This window comes from Lonchura striata, chromosome 3 (genome assembly GCF_050655825.1).
Source record: "Lonchura striata isolate lonStrDom1 chromosome 3, ASM5065582v1, whole genome shotgun sequence".
Lineage (NCBI taxonomy): Eukaryota > Metazoa > Chordata > Aves > Passeriformes > Estrildidae > Lonchura > Lonchura striata.
In genome coordinates this window covers 105,656,448-105,684,288 of record NC_140705.1, presented here as the reverse complement: position 1 = coordinate 105,684,288, position 27,841 = coordinate 105,656,448, and the positions used below count along the sequence as shown (strand labels likewise).

At 42.2% G+C, this 27,841-nt stretch overlaps 1 protein-coding gene across 1 annotated transcript in view; it reads right to left on the bottom strand.

Moving 5' to 3' along the window:
- TGFB2 (transforming growth factor beta 2) overlaps nucleotides 1-27,841 on the bottom strand; it is a 60,955-nt gene that overhangs the window by 16,491 nt on the left and 16,623 nt on the right. The window contains exon 2 of the mRNA XM_021546149.4: nucleotides 6,182-6,345. Within this exon, the coding sequence (XP_021401824.1) occupies nucleotides 6,182-6,345 (164 nt within the window). The remainder of the gene's footprint in view (nucleotides 1-6,181; nucleotides 6,346-27,841) is intronic.

The following is a 27,841-nucleotide window of genomic DNA, read 5'->3' as shown; positions in this document are numbered from 1 at the left end:
TGCTCCCAAATTTCAGCGAAGATGATGCAGCCATAAATACTCCCCTAATGCTCACAGAGTATTTGCCAAAGGTACTCTAGGTATGGTCTCCAATGTACTGACATCTTTTTGTAGGGCATAGAGTATTTGGAACCAGAAAAAGAGGATTCTGGAATAAGAAGAAAACATAAATTCAACTGAAATATACTGCAAATTAACTTCCTTTGGTCCTGAGCTGTTGCTGGAGGAAAATGAAGGAGTTTGGTAAAGTAGAAGGTTATTACATCCACATTTTATACTGGGTTTGGCACTTCAAAGAACACTCTGCATTTGCCATTCAACATAACCTCATAACCCTTCAGAATGCAAGGGTTTCATCCTGGTTTTTTATCCTGGTTTCAGGATAGCAATACATAAACTGTAAGATCCAAATGCACTACTTTAGATGTGGGTCACAGTGATGGCAGCCAATTATAACCAAGTGCCCCAGGTGATATCTGTAATACAGACATCCTGCGCCAGCTCACAGCCACAAATCCTGCTTCATGGTATTTTCTTCCGTGGCATTAGAGACGGCACTTTTTGGCAAGAAAAGAGAGCAAGGCCCCTCTGCTCCTGATTACATGGAGATCAGCCTGAAGGATCTCTCTTGCAGTCAGTGTAAATTGCCTCAGATTTGCACCGCGGAGATTTGGCCCAAATCTATAGTAACTCACTCTAAATGTATTCCCCAACTGAAAAACAAGACAAAACACTGTCTGAATTGAAGGTATTTGAACAACCATCTGTGGTTTAAATTTAAATCTGACTCATAATGGGGTAGTATGTTCCACAGCATCTTCCTCCTCATACCTCCAAGCAGGGAGAGAGACCCTGGAGGAAGTGGGGCTCACCACTACCTAGAGGATTGACAGTTCTTCCTAGACCTTCAACAAATTCCATGGGAGCTCTTGACATGGACTGGGCCCTCCCCAAAATGGAAAGACCAAAGGTCTGCTCCTGTTTGCTTCAAATTCTTCACTGCAATCTGGTCCAGCTTCAACCTGGCACTGTTCATTTCCCCCAACCCTTGTTCTGATCCATCCTGTGGGTACACCCCTCCCATCACAGCCTCTCAGATAATCCCACCCATAGCAGCCTCAGATAATGATGACAATAAAGTACAGCGCTTCAGCTGCACTTTTTGTGATGCTTTATGATGTTAACAAAACATGGCACCGCTTCCACAGGAAGTAATTATTATTTGTTATTGTTTGACTGCCTGTACATAATAAAAATACCTTAAACCCAATACCACAGCATTCTAGGAAGGGTGTCTTTTCACCCTGTAAAGGCTTCCACTAGTTCTGCTTTGCAGTGGTACCTATTTGTTTATTGGTATGCTTATTCATAAAAGACAAGGCTTTTTTTGAAGGGTGCAGGGACTTTATTCATAAATACAGAAGCACCTTAATAAAAGAAAGATGTGATGAAGTCTTCAAAGCAGGCAAGAAAACTGATGAACAAAGACATTCCCATAACAATTGAGCTTTATCTGATCAAATTCCAATAAAGCCTGCATTTGGCATAAATCTTTAAAAACATAGCAAAGGCCACTGGAGGATGCTAAAACTTGTTTATTTAATATTATTCCTCCTCCCTTCCCCAAAAGCACTTTATCCTCTTAATATTTTCTGTAGTCTTGGTGCACGCTGGGAAGCGCATTGAGCGAGCATGGCACAGTGAAAGGATGGGAGAAGCGCGCCTTGCCTGAGGTCACGCTGCCTCCTTCCTTCACTTTGGCTTCCCACTCTCCAGCATGCTGATCATCAGCAGTACAACCTTCAAATTAAGCCTCCCTTTTGGGCAGAATAAACAACAGAAAAAGTAGTGCCTTTAAAGAATTTAATTCTCTGCAGCTTCACTTAACCAGAGCCAAGAAGAGACAGAAGCTTTCATGCCAGCCTTATAAAAGTATCTTAATTTCTACTTCTGTGAGTTTTATTATTTTCCATCCAAAGACTAATATTTAGTATGTGCACTGTACTTCCTATCTGTGCATGAACACACAGATGGTACTGACTAATCCTTAAATATCAAGAGAAGTATTCTGCATGAAAACAGACATTTTCTACACACAGGGATTACTACTTGCCCATTGGCTCTGTGGATGCATGCAGGGCACCTCTATGAGAATTAATCTCTAGGATTCACTGCCTGGAGAAATCCAGATGGCAGAAAACCTGGCAAGCAGATTCATAACCACTCACTTCCAGCATAAATATGATGGGCACTCTCTGCTCCAGCTCAGGCTCTGAGGTGGGAACAAGGTCCTGCTGCTGCTGCTGCAGCGCCAGGGGCCAGGAACAAGGGGCCACAGCCCTGGCTCACCGTGCCAAGCAGCCCCAGACTGCCTTCCTGGAGTCAGTGCAAACAAGGGCTGTAGCAAAACACAAAGTCCCTTTCTGATGTGGTTTGGAAAAGGGAGCCAAGTACAGCCTGAGGAAAGCTTAGCTGAAAAGGTGCAGTTTTGCATTTCTTCTTTCATTTTAAGGGGTAGATCTGTAAGGTCGGAGGACCACACAAAGAAAGAATCAGGCGGAGAAACAAAATATTTATATACTGCTTGCTTATTTTTTCAATTTACCCTTCACATCTGTCTCTAGCTGTTCCTAAAATAGTTCTTTAGAATAAGGTCCCTTCTGCATCAGTGGTATATATGCTACTACTAAACTGCCACTGGACTAAATCAGAAAGCTCTTGGAGGGCAATTAGAAGATGTGCACATGTGCAGGGACTATCTCAGTGAACCACAAGAGCTCTGATTCTCCCCAGAAGGCTTCTGCCTTCTGCCCCTCTTCTCCTGAGAAAGACAAGGGGACAAAGGAACAACCATTCCTTGAAACTGCAGGTATGAGAGGAATTTCAAAAACCCTCATCAAGAAGAGCTCCACAACAAAGCAAAACACTAGGCAACCTGAAACTTGGTTGGAGAAGAAAAAAAAAAAAAAAAACCCTAATAATTAAATGTTGCTTATGCAAGATGAAAAACCACACTGTTCCTTCTGGGCACAACAGCCCTGGCAAGCCCAGCACGTATGTCACAAGACAGGAAGCAAAGCTCATGCTCAGAGGAGGAGTGGCAGCTGCTCATGCCAGCTCCACCGGCAATCTCCTCTGCAGGGCTCACTCTCCAAGCATGGTTTCTCATGCTGGAGTCAGGTATCTGACTAAGTCTTCAGCCCTTACAGAAGACAGTTGCCTCTCCCACTTCCACTGAAATGAGGCTCTTCCTGACCCTCCCCTTCTACTGCCCATGCTTGTACCATGTTCACCACTAGACAACTCTATCTGCATTCTCAATACATTAATACACAGCCCCAAAGCTCCTCCAGCACCACTGGGGCACAAATGCCTCCTATCCATATCTGTTCACCTTCATTGGCATAGATTTTCTTCTTTCTAATCTCTAGAATTCATATAGTAAGTTTTAGAATGCTTTCTATAGCACCGTTCTACAATACACCACAGAATCATAGAATATCTCAAGCTGGGAGGGACCCAAAGGCATCTTGGGTCCCTTGTCTCCAATTTCTCCCTGCTTTTGCTTTTCCTGCTGAACACTGCATCCTAACCTCATGTGCTGTGACATAGGCCAGTTGCAGCAACTGCAGCATCATCCAACTGCAGCAACATTTAGGGACTCTCATGCTCCAGGCAGAAGAGCTCCTGCAGTTCAGACTGCCCACCACAGAGCTGTAATACCCCCATACAAGGTTTTAGGAAGAGCTGCATACAAGATTGCAAGAAACAAACATGACCAAAGGGAAATGATCCAGAGACAGCTTGCCTCTCTACAAGCAAAGGAACAAAGTAACATGCCTAAAATATGCCTGGCACAAACACACAGGGCATGCTGCCTTTGGCTTGCCTGTTACTTGGTGGAGAAAAGATCTAATCCTACAATAACCTGCACTCATTACTCACCTAACACTTCACTTAGTTTGCTCCACCCAGCCTAAAAAAGAAACTGCCTTAGTCACCAGCCATGTGTTTATCCAGGGACCCAAGTACCTGCCCTGGATGCAGGTGTCAATCATTTCCATGGGCACAGTCTCACTGGAGTCAGGCTCTTTCAAGTAAACCCCAGCTGTTTCTCATCACAAGGCAAAATCCCAGCCAAGCAAAGGCCCTTTCTTCCATACCTCTGCTGAACTCTTTGTGTCCCATATTCCTCAAACACAGAAAGGCAATGAACTGAGCTCAGGCAACCACAGCTGTATTCTTTTCAGGTGGCTGACTAACAGCTCTCAAAAATAGAACAACAGAAAGCCCAGAGATGCTATCAACTCCTTTTAGGGTGTCTGAGCAGTGAGGTCAAGCCAGAATATACAATTGTTTCAGCAGGCTGCTGTGGCAGCATCACTGGGACTCTTAGTGTATTTCTCTGGGATGGCTGTTCTATACAGGCAAATGCAGTGACCCTCAACAGAGGTTCTTAGCTTTCTCTTTTAACCATTAACACATTATCTGCTCAACTTTTCTGCCATCCTGCTCTTGGAAAGGATGGCAGTCAGGTCACAGCAGCCAGTGACCACCTGTGGACCTGAACACATTCAAATGGGAATTAAGTTTTTCCTACATTTAAACAACATCTAAACAGAACAATGCACTTTTCCTGCTGTCAGCCTCTACGACTGGCTTTTGCTGTCACTTCAGCAAGTGAACCCAAAGTGTCCCCTCTCTCTGCTTCAAGTTTGGCTTCCACTTGACCAGACCAGGCAGGAAATGGTGAACATTCAAAGTGAGGGAGAAGACTCAAATTTGCACACACTGGATCCAAGCTAGACTCCAAAGTGCTGCAAGCCCAGGACAATGCCCAAGCACAGCTAATGCAGGCATCCAGAACAGAATCAGAGAGGGTCTCCACACACTTTTACAAGGTGGTATTCTCTCCATCAGGGTTTTCAGCAGAACATGTCACAGGTTGCTGGAACAACTGCAAGTTTTACTCAGTATAAAACTTCTGGGAGCTGGGCCCCTTTTAGTTGTTGTGTTTCTCAGTGAGGAGAACTATGCTTTAGGTGAAATATGCTCTAGACAGTATTTGCACAAATGCACAGACTCTATGTTAAATGAAGTTAAAGGCTCCAATGTCCTTAAAGATTAAATGACATAAATTTTGTCAACATTCAGGAGTGAGTCATGGGGCATTTTCTTACTCCACAATCCCTGAATTGTCCACTCCCTTGCCTCAACCCACAGACTACTATACAGAAGCCAGGTTTGAAACTCCTTAGCTTTGCAATTCAGTTTCAATTCCATTTCTACAAAGAAGACTTAAAAAGCTTCTCCTGAACATGGACCAGATAGAGGAATTTGACCTCTATGTAAACTACTGTTCAGGTCAGGTGTTGGGAGACAGAGATCCTGGGCATAACATTTTTGATGTCTTGGTCTCTCATTTTCTTTTATATTCTGTGAAACACTGAATCACAGAGTCACTAAGGTTGGAAAAGACCTCCAAGATCACAGAGTCCAACCTTTGACCAAACACCACCATGTCAACTGGACCATGGCAGTAAGTGCCATGTCCAGTCACTTCCCTGATGTCCAACCCAAACCTCCTGTGCTGCAGCTCAACACCGTTTCCTCTTGTCCTTTTGCTGGTTGCACAGGAGAAGCCTATCCCAACCTGGCTGCACCCTCCTTTCAGGGAATTGTAGAGTGATAAAGTAACCCCTGGGCCTCCTTTTCTGCAGGCCAAACACCCCCAGATCCTCAGCAGACTCCCTCTCTAAACCCTTGCCCAGTTTTGTTGCCCTTCTCTGGACATGTTCCAACACCTCAATGTCTTTCTTGCAGTGAGGAGCCCAAAACTGGACACAGGATTTGAGTTGAAACCTCACCAGGGCTGAATAGACAGGGAAAATCACTGCTGGTCATTGCTTGCTGATACAAGCCAGGATGTCACTGCCCTCTGGGCCACCTCAGCACACTGCTGGCTCAAAACTCTGGAGTCCTGAGGCTTAACTGCTAGAAAAATTAACACATTTGAGATTGGCATGATTTTGAGCGAGTCCTCTCAAGGGAAGGCACTGAAGTAGGAGGCTGCTGTGCAGAGCGGGGACCCCACTGCTCGTCCCCACGGTTTGCTCTGCCTGCTGGGCGGGTTTTGAGCAGCAAGGCGGGGGGAGCAGAGCTGTGGGAGGTGCCTCCATACCTGGTACAGCTCTATCCGCTGCTCCGACACGCGGGCCTTGGTGTTCTGCAGGCGGAAGACCCTGAACTCGGCCTTCACCAGGTTGGAGGCGTTCTTCTCCATCGCCGAGACGTCAAACCTGACGATTCGGAAGTAAAGGCTGTAATAGCTCGGCGGGATGGCGTCTGCAAGAAAGCAGAGGGGCTTTATTACTTTTCTTGGTGATAAAATATACTGTTCTGTGGGAATCCAGGGCTTCCCTCTGGCTGCCCTGGCAGGTCTGGGACCCTGGCAGGGGTCAGGAACTCCCCTGGACAGAGCCCCCAGAGACACTGGCTGTGATCTCTGTCCATGGAAAAGAGTTTGCAATCTTACAGGATGAATTACCAGCTCTGAGTGTTTGATATGAGCAATAATTAAGCGTGGCACGGGTGCAAAAGTAAAATTTTAGGATTCTAGATTAGGGGTCCAAAGGGGACAAGATGGAGGAAATTGGGTGTGCCTTGTCCTTTTTCTCCTTCTTCCTGCCCTCCATGTTTCACTGTGGTGTTGGCATTTTTCTGTTGGTTCAGGCTGGGGACACACTGTTCAATGTAGGTGACAGATATTGGCACGTTATTGTAAATCCAGCCCAGGGAGTTTCTGGTATTTAATGTTTGTAACATCCCACTGAGGGCAGAGCCCCACACGCTGCCCTGCAGGACAGAGCTGGGCAGGGCAGCAGAACATGGTAGAGATAAACAGAATAAACAACCTGGAAACCAGCACAGACCAATTATGGCTTCTGCTTTGGCAACGGGGCTGAAAGACAGAGACTTTCTACAATCTCAGAATCACCAATACCACAGATTCCGACACTGTTCCTTCAAACATTTTAATATAAGACAGCCTCAGACAGGGCAATACCTGAAGCGTGGTTCAGTTTCCAATGGTCAATTTAGTACTATTAACAATTTAATAAAAATTAAGAAAATATACTCCACATGTTTTTTATAAGACTGCCATATTAATAGAGATTAAAAACTACTTTCAACTCTATTTCAGGTCGTGCATTTAAACCTCCCCTCTTTCAACCTACTGGTGGAAAATCCTGAATACTTAAGAACTGAGAAAAAAAACAGCAGCTGGCACATGGTAAATGCCTTCAGGCTCACAGAGAGTTCACAGGGATCTGCTAAGACAACAAATAACAGCAGCTCATCTGCTCTATATGTTTTCTGAAACCCACTTCCCCTCAGAATATGGAGCATGAATTAGCCAGCTTCAGATTTTATTCTATACCTAGTTATTAAAGGGTATTTTTGGAACAAAATAGTCATTCTGATTATAGTGATGAGGGCTGGAAGAGAAGAGGAAGGAAAAACAAGGCAAAAAGGCAAGCAGGCAGTAGACACTATGAACAGTATTACATGAATTTTGACCCCTTGCAAGCAGTAAAAGACATAAATGTAACACCCCTTACTATATATTTGGTAAGAAACAGAAAAAAAAGCCCAGAAAAATGGGCTCAAGTCTTCTACCACAGTGTCAGACATCTCAGTGTGGTTTCAAACCACTGTTTCTCGTTCCCAGTGGTAAATCCTGACTTAAGGAAAAGCAGCAAGGCAGTTTTGCACAAACCAGGTTCAGTCATCATCTGAAGCCCTTCCACACTGTCCAGAGCACCAGCCCTAGGAGAAGTTTGCCTGCAGCACTCCTGCCTGACACCCAAACTTGTTGGAGAGGAGACAAGGGAAGAGAGTGGAAGGACACAAGCTCACACTCTCCAGAGAGGAGATGAAATTACTTTAAGGCCTGATAAAAATATCAGTTCAAATGAAGGGAACAGTTTCTTCTTTTCTTACAATGTGAAAACTGAAGTGGATAAATTAAAAAAAAAAGAAAAAGAAAAAGAAAAAGAAAATTCCATTTGGGGGCTGGGGAGGCATTTTCAGCTGAGGAAGCACAGGTGTTCAAACTGACTACATTAATAAATGTAGCTATGAGAAAATCTTTGATGTTAAAGAAATAATCTCAGCCTCAACTGTAGATGCATTGTGAGAGATGACAAGTACCCAAAGCATTTAAAAAAATCCTCTGAAAGAGTACTTTCCAAAGCAAACCCTCAGTATGATCAAACAGGTACAACTATGAAGAGGAAACTCCAGATTTCCTTATGATTCCAATTAATTAAAAAAAAAAAAAACAAACTCCTCAGATTTTCACATCTGCACAATAACCCCCCCACGCATCCCAGTCACTATTCTTGGCTACCATGCTTATTGACAGAAAACTGCTACAATCTCACAGTGAGAACTCAAAGGCAAATGGATGCAAATTACTCCTACACCAAAGCTGCTCCTCTTTCCCATCAGCAACACATCAGTGCCAGAGTCTCTCAAAATACCAAAGGAAGGGTTTCTGAGAAACACTTAACTGTATGCTACTATGACCTTGATACATTTTGCAAATTCTTATAAAAGCTGCTTGGTTCGTAGATTACATCCTCCTTTAAGAGAGAAATAGAATCTTCAGTTTATTTTTCCTGCTGTAGGAAACTCCAAGACTACTACTTGCTCTTCAGCCAAACCTAATCCCTCTAGGAATATAATTTGGCATAATAATATGTATATATAAGATTGATGCTTCCAGGATGAGTTGTAAGTTGTCCTTCCCTGTCATTTGTTTGAGGCATCAACCTACCATTTTGTTCACTGTGGACAAGCCAAACTAGCAGCCATTCACTTGCCCTGGCACAGACAAACCCTGTCCATCTTGACTTTATTTTAAATTGAAAAGCCCTATTTAACTGTCAGCTTGGTTTATATTTAGCTTCTTATTCCTAGAACTTTCTTGTGCTATATTTGTAGGCCTTCTTTCCAGATTCTTTGTTTTAGATACTGTATATTATAAATCTCTGAATATGTATCTGAGTGGATATTCCTGAGCCATCCTGCATTTATATTTTTTTCTCTCTTTCATAGCTAAGGAAGACAGAGAATGAATACTCTTTAAGTGTGCCTGTTTTTGTGTTGGCACATGTGCATTTCTGTACACTGCAAACAAGTATTTACCTTCCACTGGAAGGCAGGCATGGGACATCCTCTATGATTAAGCAGGAACTCTTCTCTTACTGAAGTTTCATCTCTCTTGTAAGATAGTTTTACATCTTTATATAGAAAACATCACATGAGAAATTGGATTTCTTTATCATTCATGACAGTATCCACTGGAAGTCAGCTGAGGAAAAAGCATTATTCATGGACAGATGAAAAAAAGAAGGAATGGCTGACTTCACAATTGGGGTTTATGTGAAAATTAATCAATATGAAGACTGAGAAATGAGATTTGCAACTCTCTTTAAAGGAACAGTAAGAACCCCATGGAGTCTACAGGCTTTTTGATTAGCCTTTAAGTGGTCTCAGATGCTGCAATTTATCTCTCTTTGTGACTCCACCTAAACCTGACAGTTTTATCAATTCAGATTCAGTTGGATACCTCTGCACTCCCCTCTGGTTTTGGCCCCATGACTCCAGCAGACTCCAGGATGACTCTGACCAAGTTAGTCTCCAATCTCAGTCACCCTGCTGCAGACTAGACTCCTGAAGTATTCTTTGAACTATTATCATTAAAGAGTGGAATTAAATCAATATGTTTCCTGTAGCTAGGAAAACATAATTTCTTTTGTTTTAGTGGGAGAGAGAATAGTAAACACAATGAAAGGTTCCGTTTTTATCATTTTAAAATTACTCATTAAATCAACCCTCAAAAAATCCTGAAGACTTCCAGCTGTAATAATCACAATCACAATCATCACAGTTGAGACGAGTTACACAAGACAGCTGGAGAAGGTGAAGGCAGCATCCATCCACCTCCTCCCTTTAGGCTGCTGAACACAGAGCATCACAGGTTTACTCTTTTTCTTTTTCTGTCTTGAACAAGCTGAAACTTCAGCAGCTGCTTTACACGGGACAGTCTGAACTGCAGGTTAAAATGTGCTCTGGTATGTGAGTGATTAAGTGCATCAGGACACTGTGGTTTCTGTGCCTATTACAGACTTTGCTCAATGTCCAGCATCCTCCAGGCTTCTGTGCCAGCAGCCTGGACAGAAAGCAGCCCTGCTCTGACAGGGAGGGGTGCAGGAGACCCATCCCAACGTAGTCTGCAGTATTGCTCCAGGCTGCCAATGGGAGAGACTGGACACACTCTCAGACCAACCATCCAAAACAGCACACAGGCCCCCAGGAGCACCTGGGAGGAGAGCAAGGTGCAGTCAAGCACCTTGCAACTGAAAGCTGGGATAGGAAGTTTGTTTCGTGCTGAAGATATTCCCCCAAATTGGGAATAACCTGCATAAAAGGATGACACTTCTGCCTTGTGCAGTTGTGTCTGATGAACTGAGCCCTGCATTTCCACAGCTTTCCTCACAAGTACTGCATGTACTGACATTTTAGGAGAAACAAAACACTCTGTTTGACACAGCTCTTCTGAGAGTTGAGCTTTCATTCTGGCGAGGAAAAAGACCTAAATTCAATTGTATCCAAATGAGGCTTTTTTTTCCCCCTCTGAATTTTCATTTCTGCTATTGAAACAAAAAGAAATCAATTACATGCACAGCCCAAGTTAGGAAATGTAAACAACTTTTTTCTTGTTGGAAGAGGCCAGACAGGCTGCCTTCACACATACACCCACACTGGAAAGGCTGAGAGCTTCAATCTAATCCTTCCATCAAGGGCTTGTAATAAATGCTCCAAAGATTTATTTTTATTCCCTTTTGTGTTTATTAAACTTTGGAGGGTTTCTTTTCCTTTTTCTTTTCTTTCTGGTGCTTTGCCCATTCTTTATTATGGCAGCTACAAAACATGGAGTGCCCTTTTCTTCTCGCTCTCTTTTTTTTTCCCCTCCTCTTCTTTCTAACTGCAGTACATGAATGACCATGTAGTAGGCTTTGAAGCAGCACATGCAAATATTTATAAGAGTAGCTTGATTGTTATTAAATGCAGTTGTTATGCTTTCCACCCTCTGGCAAGCTTCCCTAACCTCTCTAACTATTAGAACCATTTAGGCTGTTTGGATTTCAGCTCGCTGATAGCAAATTTGATGTTTTTTTTCCTAACAAGCAGCATAATGTGACATCGTTTTCTCCCTCTGTGTGAATTTCTCTCCCTGCTCAGCTTTGGGGTCCCTGCCAGGAGCTGGGTCAGGCTGCCTTCAAAGACCTGCAGACATGGTAAGTGAAGCAGCATGCACTGGAAGGATGCACATCTTGTCAGCTGTGACAGCACACCTTTCCAGCAGGATCCCCTCCTTCCTGTCAGGCACACTTCAGTCACAAATCCTCTCCTCTTTTCCAGGGAAAAATATCTCCAAGAACTTAGGAGCTTGTTTAATACATCTGGGCTCCCAAAGCCCATAACAATCACTCTGCTGACCCGCCCTGACCCTGATGTGACTGCAAAATCCTGCTGGAAACTGCCTCTCTGCAATCCAAGGGGACCAAGTAATGGAAGCCACAGGTCATATCCAGGAACTGGGACTGGCCCTCAAGGGTAAATCAGTCATACATCACCTTCCCATTGGCTCTGAACCTCTGTCCCATGACATTAAGCTATGAGCACTTCCATTAGCTGCTCACTGATCTTGGATGGAGCACTTGTGCCATTCTTCCCCAGGTGTCACTTCCAGGCTCTTGCAGCAAGGCTTCAAAGTCAGACAGTACAGAAGTAGTGTAAGAGACTTACTCCAATATTCTACTTTTTATCTACAAAGTTGCCTCTGAGATATTACCTTTCTCTGTCATCAACCAGCTGCTGCTGAGGTCAGAAAAAACTTACTGGGGACAGAGTAGGTTCAGAAAGAATAATTACCTAATTACCAAATTTTGTGACACATTTTTCACAGCTGAACCACTTGCTATTCCTCTTCTGAAACACATTTAATATCTGTGACAATATATGAAAAGTAAACAACCAGAGGACATACTAGATTGAAAAATAGGCACAATGAGGCAAAGAGGGAATTTTTGGAGGATACATTTATGAAATTATGTGTTCCTTACTTAAAATCTGACAAGAGCCTTCTGGTTCTGCTGCTACTTCCTCATTGCTTCACCAAGCCTGAATCAAAAGATGACTAGCCAAAGCAATGACCTCAACAGCAAACAAATCTGGTAGTCAGGTTTCCAGTTACCCAAATAATTCATTCCCTCAAGGTACTCCTATTGCTCTGGAGTTTGATGGATCTCTGACAACACTTTTTAATTGTCTTTTGTACTTTCAAATTCTGTAATTGTGAAAAACATCCTGCAGTTGTCTTTGGGTCAAAATGCAACTGGCATAGTAAGGATTCTAAAACATTGTAATTATCCCCTGAAGAATCACAGGATTAAGTTTAAGTTTAGGTTTAAAGTTCTCACAAAGACAAGAAGCAAAATAAACTCAAGTAATTGTTAGTGGTGTAGCAAAGCTGCTGCATAGAATTCTTGTACAAAACAGCTTTAAGTCCTGGCTTTGTGGGTCACCATAAAGATGTAAAGAAAAGGGTATCTTATTACATGCTCCCTTAATTTCTGTCACTTCATCCCTATTAGCTGGAGCTGGATGTGAGTCTTACATTGGGCAACAAACCTTGCCTAGAAAAGCTACCATTGCTGGTTTGCTGTTTTAAGACTGTAACAATTCAACATATTTTAATTTTTTTTTGGTAGTTGTTCTCCCTGGGCTGGGTCAAATCATGTTGCAAGTTTGACCTCAAGTGGGTTTAAATGCTGCAGCTGAAACTGACTGCTTTGGATGTTAATTTGGTATGCAGACCATTTTAAGAAGAGCTGTAATTTTGCTATATCACTAAATTGTCTGATTTAAGTTAATCTTACCAGCCAAAAAGCCCTCATTGAGATATTTTTTTCCACTGGACCTTCTCTCTCGGCATGCCACCCTTTCACAATTATTTTCAAGCTACTAGTCTTTGTACACTCAGTCCAAAACAGCAATTAGCATGAAAAAATCCATATTACTCACACCAGCCAGAAAGAAGGAAGAGAAAATATCTGTCCTGAACAATCAATGATGACTTTTTCTCCCCTCCCTCTCTTATGGGTTCCATAAGGAAATAAAAAACAGGCCAACATCACAAATGTTAGTTTACCTCTAATGAAGTGCAACACCAAGAGTCTGGGCTACAGCAGATGCACCAAATGTAACCCTTTTGGAAAACGTTCCCGGCTATTCCATCACCCAAAAGGCAAAGGAGAGTCAAATTTAATACCAAAGAGAAAAGCTGCAGGACCATTCTGCTCTATGAGAAGAAAGCATCAGACAAAGTCTCCAGAATCCTGTGAATGTCAGGGAGGTACTGCTGCCTCCCACGCTCCTGCTGCAAGGGGAGGGAGAGTTCAGGTGGGTGCAGGCTGCCACAGAAAAAAAAAAAAAAACAAACCTGTCCCCCATCACTGCTCACTGCAGGGAAGATTAGAAAATCTGAAAATGTTTCAGCAACGGGAGAAAAATACTTAAGGAAAACATACATAGTCCTTTCAGACAAGCTACACAATTTACTTGGAGGAAATCAGGTGTTTGTGTGGGATGTCTAGAGCAAAAAGGTGACACCTGTGGGACACACAGGAAGACACCTGGAACTCAGGACTACAGAATGCATGTATGAGTTTACACCTACAGATGTATGGTAAGGTAAACCAGCACAGAAATTGCAAAAACTTGTAACTACTTTAGCACCACAGAGCAGTCCTGAGGCAACTCCAAGACACAATCCTGGTCCTTTACAAGTCTCCTCTTCTGAGAATGTGTTTTGTTGAGTGAATTCCTTTAGGAAAATTCATTTTACTTCCGCCACTGTGAAGAAAGCAAAGGCTGCCCAGAACATCACTTCCGCTATAAAGCAAATTTCTCTGAGTATTAACTTCTAGAAGAATCTGAATAAACATTGAGCCTCTCAAATCAACTGCCTGCATCCAAACTTTTGAAGCTGGAGGAGAATCAAAAGTTTGTTAAAATCACTGAAACCACTGGCTAAGATGAAGTGGGACACTGTTTGGTCCCTTTCAGGAACACAAAACCAAAACTCCAACCCAGGCATGTTTGGTGTGACCACTCCCAAATACCCTATTTCTTAAAAAGAATAATGGAATCTCTCCTATGGGACAGACCCTCTGGACACAAAGTAGCACCCATAATACTGCCCCAGGCCTGGTATTTCTTTTCCCTATTTGCAGAAGCTGGAGTAGATGAGAATGGATAAACCTGCACGGGGCTCAACAGACACTTTCTGCCCCTGCCTTTGTGACTGCTTGAATGGGAATTTCCTGAAAAGAAATTTCACCATAACTCACCAGACCCTGCTCTCTCTGCCTCCCTTCAAAGCTTTCCAGGCTGCTGGCTTGTTTTCCCTTGTCCATGCTGAAACACAGGGGCTGGGTAATGTGAACAACACTGGAACATCACATGAGGGCTGTTCTCACGTCTAAATTTTGAGCCATTTGAGCAATGCTTAACTGGGGTAACTTAATTACTCGGGATTATTATGGAGAGCAGCAAATGCTGAGTTTTCCATTCCAGACTGTCTTTCACATATATAAATCTCCAGGCATTTTAGGAAGTCTGAAAGGTCTGACCTCAATTCTCCTCTCCTCAAAGTCGTCTTTACACATCACCTGTCATGCAAAGCAGCCAGAGAGGGAATGTAAACACAAACCCTACTGCTATCTTTGTTTCTCAACAAAGAACTCTTAATCTTGTGGCAGGTTAAAACATATGGGGTAAGGGTACAGCACAATCGCTTGCTCTCTCACACATAAACCCCCTCTAATCTCACTGCTGTGTTTCCAACACTGCAATTTCAATTGTGAGAGAGAAAAACACATCTTCAGAGGTGTCCCTCACTCCTGCACTGGGTGCCAGCACAGCAAGCACATGAGCATTCCCAGGAGAAGCTGATCCTTTTCTGCAGGGAAGGTGCATGACAAGCTAACAGGAAAGCTGCTGCGTCTGTCAACAGGCATTAGAACAAGTTACAAAGATGCCAAAACCTGAGCAAAGTTTTGGTCCCAGTGAAGTCACCGACCAAACATTCCCAACACAATCAAAAGGGCCAGGAATTTACCCCTGCAACTGCAAGCACAGAGAAGATTTTCAGCACAAGGAAACTGTCTCCAGCCTCTCTGTGAATTTATCTGCCAACAAAAGGCCCTTCAGCTTTCAGCAGTTATTTTGTGAACATTCAGGGAAGAAGAACTCCTTTCAAATCCCCATCAGGATCCTTTGAATGAAATCCCAGGTTATCATGTATCACCACTGAAATCAAATATGTAAATAGATGTGTGTTGTGTTTGGAAACGTCTCAGGTATGTACTTCGCTATTCTACTTACACTGGAATGTAAGAAAAATACTCCTAGTGTCTTTCATCTCTCTCCATGAAAGGCTGCTCCTCTTTCAGCTAGGAATAATAAGGAAGAATTGCAAGTACAATTGCCTATCTCATCTTAAAAAAAAAAAAAGGTGGGGCAAAAAGAAAAAGCTCACCAGGGAACACAAACCTTTCTCACGGGCAGAGTAAGACTTGACTTGCTGGCACAGTTCAGTTGAGGTTTTATGGCTGCAATGACCTCAGTGAGTGAAAACAGAGCAAACCAACCTTCTGCTGTTCACAGGACTGACCAAGAGTCTTCCCTGTAACAAAGACCTTTTTTCTCTTCCATTTCCCAAACTCCTCCCTGCCTGCATGCTACTGAAGGGGTACCTTCTGTAATAACAAGAGACCTCTCTGCTGGCAGAGACATGATCACAAGCCCAGCTGCACTGCTGTGTGTTCCACTGCCTTACACAGACATTGGGATGCTCACTGCAGTGCCTGAAACCCCCTGGCAGCCACCAGGAAACCCGAGTCACCTTGAATATTTTTATCTAAGAAAAACATCTGGCCTTCTCAACAGCAGACTAGGTGTAAGGTTAGATTTATGTGTGTGTGTTTAAGAACGTCTATACATGTTTATTATTTTTTTAAATCCTTCCTCTTCCTGACACCTTTCTGATGAATTTCACTTGCACTCACAGCCCAGCCAGCAGGATTCAAACTGGCTTCACCATGTTGCTACAGTGCCATTTTACTAATGAACTATATTTTAAAAATATGCTTTTTTTCAGACATACTTTTATTGAATCCCTCAAATTCACACAAAAAATCAATTCTGTTATAAATCTATCTTCCCTGTCAGTCTATGAGAGGAGCTTGGCATGCCTTCATGCAGCTCAGCACACACTCTGCATCTCTCCCCTCCTCTCAGCTCCAGGGTTTCCACAGGCATGGGAAAGCATCCTGCTGCCCTGGGGGCCTGCCATCCATGGGAAGGTAAGAAACCTGTGCTCCCTCTGCAGCACCCAAGGCTGAGAAGTCAGCCAGCCCAGAGTCAGGATACTCACAAGAGCCATGGGACATTGGTCCTACAGGGCCAGCCCAGTCAGGTGCTCCCAGAGCTGGGGACCAGGGTGGTCTTTTGGGGACCCCTAAAAGTACCTTCAGTGAGGAGAATCATGTTTGAGCCTGATCCTTGGACAGAAGCACAGGCAAATCCTGTCAGTACTAGGAACGAGGGTTTGCAAGGTTAACCTCTCTAAGGAGATGGACTCAGTACTTCCTTTAAGGCTGTGGTCACCCATCATCTGTCTCTGTCTGTAAATTCAGGCTGCTGCACTCTGACAGCAAACATGCTCCTCACAGGCTCTGACCTGTGCCTTTTGTGCTGGATGACTTGAGCTGCCTTTTAAGCCCATGAATGCCATCTCCATTTTAATCTTCTGCATAGAAGGGCTTCTAATCACAAGGTTTGTTACGAAATCCACAGGGATGGCAGGAAATCTCTTGGACATGTCCTAAGGATTCTATTGTGCCAGGGCAAAGCAACTATACAAAATTCTATTTTACAAAAAATGTATTGCTGCAAAACAAAGCTACATTGGAGAGAAAAAAACAGAACTGGAAAACATTCTGAATTATTTAAAGAACTAAGAAAACTTTCCCCAAATCCAATTTCTCCAACAGTGTCACAACAACCACAAAGCCGTCATACATGACAAACTCGGTAGTGTTGAAATCAAGGAAATGGCAGCAAAAAGACATTCTCAGGCTATTTCACAATTCAGTTTAAGCTGCTGTGTTTATGTGCCTCTTTACCTTAGCACAGCATAATCCAAGTATCACTTCTCTTGATCTCATATCCAATGTTTTATTTCTCCTCTTATACATCTGCAGGGTGATTCGATCAGCTGGAATTCAATGTACGTGATCTAAGTGGTAAAACCAGTTTGAATATTTAGCACAGTAACAGGGAAAGAAGCCCACCACTCTGCTTCAGAGAAAAAGCACAGGCACAGGCTTCCCTCTAAACAGAATCTTCTCCAAGTCACCCTGTGAGCTTTTTATGCAGCCACGTAATCTTCTCCAAGTCACCCTGTGAGCTTTTTATGCAGCCACGTGCTTAAAGGATTTCCTGCCTTAGAGCCCGTAGCAGTGAGGGAGCACAGGCTGAACCCAGTCCTTGTGATGCTCCTCAGACTGAGGAGAGCCTACAGGGCCAAATTCTCCATGCAGCTCACACTTGGAATGTGATTTTTGTTACAGCTTTCCCAACCTACCCAGCCTGTGCATGGGAAAGGCCTCCGCTGAGCAGGAGCAGGAGGAGGTAATAGCTTTCCTCCCTATGCTGCTGGTGGCCTTGCAGTTCACACTCCCAGGGAGAGGTGGAAATGAGCATCAACCTTCTGCAGAGATTGCTCATTCCACTCTTCTCAGGCTGGCCTGTGGACAGTCACCTCCTACTAACACTCTCCAGATGATTCTATCTAGCCTGGATTATATTCCAGGCTAGATAGAATCATCCGGTCTCCCCAGATTTTTTTTGGTTTTAATGTGGGAAGAGAGTACAGTTTCAACTGGCAGAAGTTGGTCAAGGCAGGTCTCTTGCACAGAGATTAAATTAAACAGTGCATCCCACAGAACCCAGCAGGGCAGCAGTCTTTGCTCAGTCACAGATGACTACTGAGTAAGAGTATACCATAAATCAAGTTGTCCTAAGCTACTTTTCCTTTTAAGATGGACCTAGAAAGAGCAGCATCCTTTTGCCAAGGGTCTAGAGCTCCAATTCCTGTTACCTAAGGCTGCAGGTTGCATGTAAGGCAATGTACCTTTGAAACTGTGAACTTTTACTTTCCTCCTCCTATCTGCATATTTGTGCAGCCCCACAACCACAGTTTTTAGGTGCACATCTGTCATTCATCACAGTTGGTGGTAGCTCTTTTACTTTTGCTGCCTCATCTCACTTGGAGCTCTCCCACCACTTCATTCCTTTAAACCACTCAGGCATTTTCCCTCTTCAATTAGTCCCTTAAAACTTTCCTTCCTCTTTAAACTTATGATTATTCTTTCGTTAGTGCATTTTGTGGTGCTCTCTAAGGAGAACAAAACTAAATAAACCTCTTTCCCCCCAAAATTACACTGTCATGTTCTGAAAAACTTGTAAGAAACAAAGCCAAGGCACAGACTGATAATGAAGGTAACACCATCAGGTTTCACCCTCTTCCGGAAGAGAAAGAGAGTAAAATTGAATATACAGTCATAAACCATAGGAAATTAAATAGGTCTCTGCAAATGAAAGCTGCCTGTGAAAATAATTTCCAGGTTTATGGTTTTAATTACTACATAAATGAATGGAAAACAGGATTAAAGAATTTGCACAATTGTTACACATCATATTTGGAATCACAGCCTTCTTTTTTTCAACTACAATACCATGAAGGCATAATCCAATAAAGTCCAACTGAACTAGATCCAATTTCTCCTTGGTACTTAGTTTGGTAGACAAAAGTCTGAAATAATTCTCCAGCAGCACTCCTGTGGGACTGAAACATGCAGTATCAGGGTGACTGCAAAGCTTCCTCACTTACACTCAGGCTTTGGATTTTATGATTTGCACCCATTAAGAACGTCTATGACTTCCAGTTTTTCAGCTTTGCTCATTTACTAACTCTATTTCTAAACAAGATTTCAAGCACCAGTTGAACCATGGACCTCTAAAGAGGTCCTCTGCATTGATAAAGCCATCTGGAAATCAATCAAAGCATGCAGAGGAGCAGAAGTGTTGGAACCACTCTTCTGCCCTTTCAGAATCCCTTCATGTTTGCAAACACAAAAGCTTGGTGCTTTTCATTCACAGCTAAAGTAAGCCTTTCTTTTTTCCTTCCTTCTTTTCCTTGTTTTCCTTTTACTGCAGTGCATGTTGATTTTAGCATGAACAAACTGCCCATGAGTAATTGCTCCTTACATGTCTTCATGTAAGTCAATTATCCAGGGAGAATTTAGCATGCTGTACCAGTTCAGTCAAGCTTTTCTTCTGCAAGCCTAAAATCTCCCTAACTCCATTCTCCTTCACAGGCTTGCTCTTCATCTCCAGCTGAAATAAAATTCAGTAAATATTGCACTTGCAAGGTAACAGGTCTGGAATGTGAAGCATCTAGAGCTCAGCAGTCTCTTCTTGGCGTCTCATATGTACCTTGTTGCCTAGTGCCAAACAGTATTTGACTGGCTTTATTTAATTCAAATAAAGATACTGAATTCCACAACTGTACAACCTCTTAAAAACCAAAACCATAGTTAAAAGAAATGCCCTCTAAGAAACGCCTTCTAAGAAATGGCATTAATAGAAGATAAGAATGCTACATGCCTTTTTGGAGTCCCTGAAAAGGGCAGCATCTCAAAGAGACCTTTCCATCTGGAATATACATTTACATTTTTGTTATCATCCTTCACAAATTATAGACAAGAGAAAAAATATAATGACTGGCTTGTCATGCTTTGTCCTACAGGATCCTTGCCTGTCACATTATGAACTGCACAACAGCAAGGACCAGCATGGGCAAACTTCTGTCATTACATAACAGAATTTACAAAATACCACTGAGAGCCAGCTGATATTGTAGAATAAGAACAGTCACAAAGCAAGAAGTAAGTCCAAATCCTCTTTATAATCAAGTCTTATTGATTGGCACCAAGTTGCATAGCTTGGCAAGGAGAACTCCAAGCATTTCTCACCTTCTAACCTAGGGCTGTGTCCATACAGGCTCAGTCTTGACTAATGCTTACTTCCAAGTGCTCTGTTCAGAACTGCAAGACCCCCTAAGGCTGGAAGAGCTCTTCTGAATTTAACATTTGCTTCTACTAATTAACTGTATGGATTAGATGCTTTGTGTCAGCACAAGTTAGAAAGAGACCACATTCCCAGCTTCTCTCCCATGGGAATGCAATGGCTGGCCAACCCAACAGGTACAAGCTCTGAACCAAACCAAGGTGTAACTTGACTAATTTACATCCAGGCTACAGGTCTGCTTGACCTTGAGGCAGAAAGTTATGCCTTGCTAACATAATCCTCAGAAGCCTTGGACCAAAATGCCTCTCAAAATCTGAATTAAAAACGAAGTACCTCTGAATCTAAAAAGACACCAATATTCATCACAGACATTTATGCCACAAATTCTGACTAGCAGCAAGGTGTGGGAAGACCACAGCTTCTCAGACCCTCTTGTTCCAACTTGAACTTTTCTTAATCCAATGCTGGAAATGTTCCAGATACTTATGACTAAAAATGTTTTATTCCAATAGTCTACTGTTTAAGCAAACCCACCTCTTTGCAGTCTGGTCTAAACTGTGGCCTCCAGTCTCTACTGGTCCAAGTACAGGAAGAGTGAGCAAACAATGGCCTTTCTGAGCAAGTGAGAGCCCCCCCTTATCACTGCTGAACAGTGATGCAATTAAAAAAAATCTAAAAAATTTAAAAAATTTATTGCCATAAAAGAAAGAAAAAAAAGGTAAAAAAAAAAAAGAAGGAAAAAAAAATTTAAAAAAGAGATTTTTTTTTTCTGAATAATTTCAAGTTAACATAGTAAGATGTCCTAGACAGTTTTCTTAAAACCATTCTGTTTCAAATGTTGGTTTATGTAAATCTGGAAAGTTGCCTTGTCTGGAGTAAAATCACATACAGATTGAAAAAGGATTAAGTTTTTTTTTTGTTACAATATATGCAGTTTTTATATTTTAACCTTCTAGTGTCTGAGATGGAAGAAAATTGGACGAGTTGGGAATAAGGAGAATATGCAAGGGTACAGTTTACTGCAAGGGCTGCTGCAGGTATGGACTCTCTTTTTGCATTGCACAAGGTACACGGGGTGTTACAAACACAAAAATGTCATTTTATAGCGTGGCCCCTCCTTGTGACAGGTTAACACACAAGGAAATGGCAGAAGTTCATCTCAGTGGGCACTCAGCTCTCGTCTGTGCTATTCATAGCTGAGTGTTCAGGTTTACAAGGCTAGACTGGCTTTCCTGTGTCCAAATAAAACAGCTAGATTGATCCAGTTGGATTTCCAAAGGGCAAGATAAACGTCTTTCCCCAAAATATTGCAAATATCAATCACTCCGAGTGCCGCCACCTGCCTGAGATCCATCTGCAGAGAACTGGCTTTTGGACAGACATCACCACCAAGGAGTTCCTGATTCTTTTGTCCTGGGTGAGCTTTCCCTCACCCTGGAGGAGGCACCATGATAACAGAGCTGTGGTGCAGGACAGCTGGTACCAGAGGTACCAGAGTGACAGGGACAGGACATACACCTCCAGCAGGTCCCTGGTACCACCAAGACAACAGAACTACACCCCAGCTCAACAACAGATGGCTTACTGACTCCTATTTTAATGACAGGTTTTGCTCAATTAATTTCAACTCTCTCCCTCCACCTAAAGGTTCACCTATTTTCTTTTAAAGTTTACAGTAATACCCCCCAAAATTTGCTTTGCATTGGCAAGCAACTTTAGTTTCTGCTTTTTTGGGCGCATGTAAATGTTTGAGACAAAATTCTCTGGAGAAAGAGGCGTGCATACAAACAGACACACTCATGTGCACACGAAGAAACAAAAAATATAAAAGAATATGTTTCAGACTAACAAAATGACATCCAACTAAATATTAGAAAAAGATGTTCTGACCATTTATGATTCAGAAGAATCCAAAACTAACGCAAACTCCAGACAGAGATCACATTCAGTGAAAGAGCTCCACAAATTGCATCATACAACACCATGACTGTGATAATGAATATGGATAGCAACTGCAGGGTCAGTGTCTGCATTTCTTAAGGATCAAAACAGAACAAGAATGCCTCAGCAGCTTCTTGGAATAAGCTAAAGAGTGATTTGAAAACACTTTAGTTCAAAGGAGCATGAAAACCATGCAAGTTTTAAATTTTCTGCTCTACATGCATTATTAGTCATGCTTCCTACAGGTGGGGCTCTGCAGGTATTCAGCTGACTTGTGCCTGCAGAAGCACAGCTCCAGAAATAAGTCTTTACTGCTCCAGACACATGACACTGACACAAATTACACATAATACTTAAGTTTAAGGATCATATTCAGAGGGAACAAGCACTGGAAAGTGGCTGTGAAACAGGGAGCTGCCTGAAGAGTTTGTTGTAGAGTTGGGTGTTTTTGAAGTATTGGTTGCATACCCTGGAGGCAGAGCTCTCCACAACACTGATACAAAAGAACAGGTGACAGTGAAATAATCACACCTATCTGTACAAACATAGAATGCTTCAGGACTATTCTAACTTTCCTCAACCCAAGGCTGACCCTCCATCAAAAGGAAAAGCTCCACATTTCAGAGGTGAAACTTCAGAAGGAATTTGTCTTCAAAATGCTCATGAATTACATCAATAATGAGGTGACACCTTTGTCCTGGCTCTGTATTCTTGATACACAGGTACTACCAGCACCTGAGGATTACAGATACAAATGAGAAGTATGGCCCACCAGCTAACCACCTGATAGTCATGTCAAGCAACAAAGAACAACTTTTTGCCATTTTCAAATTTACACAACAATAGGTTATTTTACATAAACAAAAATATTGCTAGAATGCACAAAATAATCATAAATATTAAAATCACTGCAAAAAAAATTTAAAAATTATTCAACTGAAAGCACACAGCAAGACAAGAGTTGATGGTGTACTGCAGATAAACAAGCTCTCAGTGCATCACTGCAGCAAAAGTAATGTGCTCTCAGACTGCAAGCAAAAGTGAGGTCTTTTACTACAGAAATTAACAGGGATCACAAACACGTACAAAATATTTCCTTTCTCATCTCCTTCCAATAGGATAGATTCAAAATGGAGAGAAATCAGAGCTAAGCACGGAGATCCAATGGCTCCAGGGTGTAATGAAAGAAAACAAAGACTCAATAGTTCATTTTGGAAATAATTTGTGAAAGTGCTAATGTAAGGATTAGGTGAATAGCACCTAGATATGATAAACCACATCTCCAGTTAATCTGTGGCACCACTTCCCTAAAGCACTGGAAATACATATTGCCTCCTTCTTCCTTGCCAGCTACCCCAAAGGGTGGAGGGAAGGGCACCTGGATACAGCAAGGGAGCCACTGAGACTTGAAATAAAAAAGAAGAGAGGAAATGTAAAAAAGGAAAAACTCATGATGTGCAAAGTAACATAATCCATGGCATCAAATACAGGCCACTGGAAAAAAAAAATAATGCTTGAAAATCTCTACTAATCAAAGAGATGAAATACCACTGGAGACCAGGGCAGGGTCTAGCATGAAACTTGAGTAGTCCCTACCCAAAGAACAAAAGCCCAAAGAATGTAGAAAATTATTTTTCTCGTAAATATCAATTGTATGCTCTGGGATAGCAAACCTAGCCAACATTGTACACTGAGTCAGAAAGATGATACAGCCTTATTTTGATTTCTTGAAAAGAGTATGGAAAAGTTATTTCTTATTCAGTTATTTCAAAAGAGAGGCCTGAGAAAAAATGCTTTTAAGTTGTTTTCTCCATTCTTTTCATAGCTTCCATTTTTTTGAAAGGGTATTAAATCCTAACTCCATCTGAAAAAAGGAATCAAAAAAATAGTAGTGTGTGATGAGGAGAGTCATAGCTGAGCTCTAATCTTCTTAGCTGATAGCATCCTGTAGGCACTGGAGTAAAAGATACTGCAGAATACTACTGTACAAACTACAGATACTACTCACCATTCCTCAGGTTGGCTTGGAAAACAAAAATAGACAAATCCTGACTGTTCACATTTGACAAGTGACTTTAACATACATCCAGCAACACAGATGGCTGTTTGCAATCTATTTCAACAGGACTCCCAAACTTTGTTTTGCTTCTCCAAGTACATGGCAGGCAACAAACCAATTAAAAGATCAGCTGATGAATCAGGGCCACAGCACAGTGCAAAAAAAACCCCAGACACAGACCATGATCAGAGGCAGAGATCCATGCACAATTTTTCTGACACACACATTCAATCCCTCTTTTTTCTACCTTTCTTACACAAGCAATGCAGCTCTAGTGCACAGCCTTGCATGCAAGGGACCACGGACACCTGCACATTTTTTACAGTTACCTAACCATCTGAAAATACCTGCCACACTACTCTCACAATTAGGAAAAGATAGTTTTAAATACAGTGTCAAGCACCAGAAGATTTGAATGGAGCAATCTATGCTATCTATTAAAAGATATAAAATAAAATAAAATAAAAGGGGAGGTAAGGGAAATAAGGGGTAGTGAGAAATTAAAGACAGAATGAGAGTGGAAAAATATTCAAACAAACAATTTGTTAGCACCTGGAAGAAAAGAAGGAGTTGAATAACTGCTCACACGGCCTTGTCAGAAACAATTAATCTCCAAACAACTGAAGTGCCTTCAGGACTGGCTTACAACTAGAGGAGAAACCACAGATGGCATTTATCTTGACTTCAGTAAGTTTGGACACTGACAAGCCTGTCAGCAGGTGAGGGAAATGGGGTCTAGACAAAAACAGACAGTAGGTAAGCTGCAGGACTGGGAAACTGCCCTGAGCCAGCAGTTCTCAGTGGCTCCCAGTTAAAACAGAAGCTCTGCCCACCTCGGTGCTGCAGAGGAATAAGATTAGTGCTGAGCCATCAAACACGGACGAATGAGTTGGACTGCTCAGCCAAAAAGAGACTGCTGAGGGTGTTACATAAAAACAGCCCCCAGCTACCTAAACAGCTGCCACAGAAAGCAGGAGGATGATCCATTTCCCATGTTCATGAGGGACAAATCCTGAGTAGCTCTGAGCTGCAGGATGGAAGATGAGTTCTTGAAAACCTTTAGACAACAAACAAGGGATGCACAGAGAGCTCCCACTGCATCCAGAGTGAGTGACAGGCGTCTAAACCCCTTCCTGTGGGAAAGATTTTTACAGGATACCAATTGCACACATAGAGAACAGCTAACTTAAACATTTAACGATGTTTCTTCAAAGCATGCTGTTTCCTGGGTAATGTACTTGGAAGCCTGCTGCAACTATCCTGGAACTAACTAATAAATCATGACAGATCCTTAAGTTAAAGAGATAAGCCTTGTGTTAGAGGAATTTATACCAGGATACTTGACATGTATAATAATGCAAGTATAATGAGTAAATTCTCTCTGGTATTAAAACCAAGTTTGTGCTTAAAACAACACAGTAAATAATTATAGCTGATATTCTATTCCCTGATTGTGAATTCCCCAAACTAGGATGCTGTGTTGCATGACATTTTCCTCCATTGGTGATTCATTATCTTGGGATTCCTTGTGATATTGCTTGAAAAGTTATATTCAGTGTGAAGAGTGATGGTGAAATTTTGTAAAATTGCTATGATAAGCTTTTTTTTCTCCTTAGTCTCTGGCATTATTTCATGCTAAACTTTGAACTTGCTCCTTTCACTGATGTGCATTTCAAGTTTAAAGTGAAACAGTCCAACAGCTGAAGCCAAAAGTTTGACCTCCATTATAACTGCTGTAATCTTCTGGGAAAATATCCTCTTGACTCTAATTTCTCTTTTCAGACTCACCATGCTGCTGATGAGAAATAATAGTTATTGGGGCTGTAAGGCCAAGATTAATGTCTGGCCCTGAATAAAAACCCAACTCCAAACCAAAACAAAAAAACGACCAGTAGCAGTGAATGAACACACGAAGTTTCTCCATTTCTCATGTGTGATCACTTCCTAGATAAGCAATCTGGATGAGATGATGAACACTCTCAACATGAAGAAATATTTAAGATCACATGAAAATCTCTGGTTTCAAGCACACGTGCCTTTTGCAGTGTAACTGATAATACCACAGAGCATCAATATCTGACTTGTCAGCTTAAATGGGAAGGTCTGTAGGGCTGGGGAAAATACTGTGAGATCAGCAGTGCCTCACACACCAGGGCCCTGATCTCTCACTGGGACTTCAGCAACTACTGTAATGCAAGTATTACAGCATTCTCCACTTTGCCTCAATTGGATAGTGTTGTTAGATGGATGCAGCATGTTTCTATCAAGAAATACTTGGCTGCGCTTCTGGAGGAGTGAAATGATCCCTGTAAATACATGGACAAATTGTGGTTGGCCCTTGGCTCCACACATCAGAAAACCTCTCTGTCAGCAGCTGCAATATGGGGTGAAAGTTGGCTGATGCACCAGAAGGGCCAGAATGGGAGCAAAGAAAAGGATCTCTGTTACAGGAGCTGTGGAGAGCCCTGACTCACTAAACATGGGCAGTTACAGCCTCCTCAGCTGGACTGTTCCTACCCATAGATGTTTTACTTAGCACCTCTCAATAACACCAAAGGGAAAAAAAAAAGTAACATCCATAGTGAACTTCTTTCTTTATTTTTCACTTTTTCCGGCATAGAAGAACAAGACTGCTTTCACGTAGATATTTTCCTTTGGTGGCATCAATAAAAGTTTAAAGCTCCTTGTCAAAAGCAATTAAAAGGTTACAAACAACGTAGAGTATCTGCCAATGCCCCTAAACTAAGAGTGCTCATGCCCACCTGCTTAGCTGTCAATACCCAAAAACACAACCACTGCTTCATAATGCTAAAAGTAAGGTGGATATTTTTGTATTTGTAATAAAACCTCTAAGGCAAAAGGATCCCAAGCTCTCATGGGGCATCCAAATTCCAGTCAAGGACACAGATTTTTACCAGAAATATTTTGGTGGAACAAATGCCATTTGCACAGCACATGAGATGTATTTGCTCTTGGTGGCATTCACTGCTTTTTGTCAAGTCAGCCATCAGCAGTTTCTGTGTCCAACTGCAGGATCATGAATTTCAATAATCCAAAGTAGAAGTTTGTAAAGCTCACTTCACCATAACCAGACTTTCACAAAAGCAGATAAAACAAAGCCTCAAACAAATTGTTTCTTCCACCTTTGAAAACACACGGGAGCATCAGCAAGGTTTCGTATAGCTCAAAAGATTTTGCACTGCTTTTGGTGCAAGTGCAGAATCAGCTCCTCAGGTGAGGAGCTTTGTCACCACTGGTAGCTCAGCTGTGACTTCAAGCCAAGCCACAAACCTCTCACTATTTGCTGGCTTCACTTAAGGGTCATGGTAAAAGCTAAACCAGCACAGATACAGAGGAATGTATCACCTTAAAAAGGTGGCATGAGAATCCATGGCATCTCCAGCTATCACTGAAGTGCCTTAGGAAGAAGACAAGCAAACAGTTACAGATTTAGGCGAGTCAGACTTGGAGGCAAATAAAAGAAAGGCTTCTCCACAGGAGTCATTTTCGCACTGGGACCTCTTCTGAAACATGTCTGTGATGAAACCA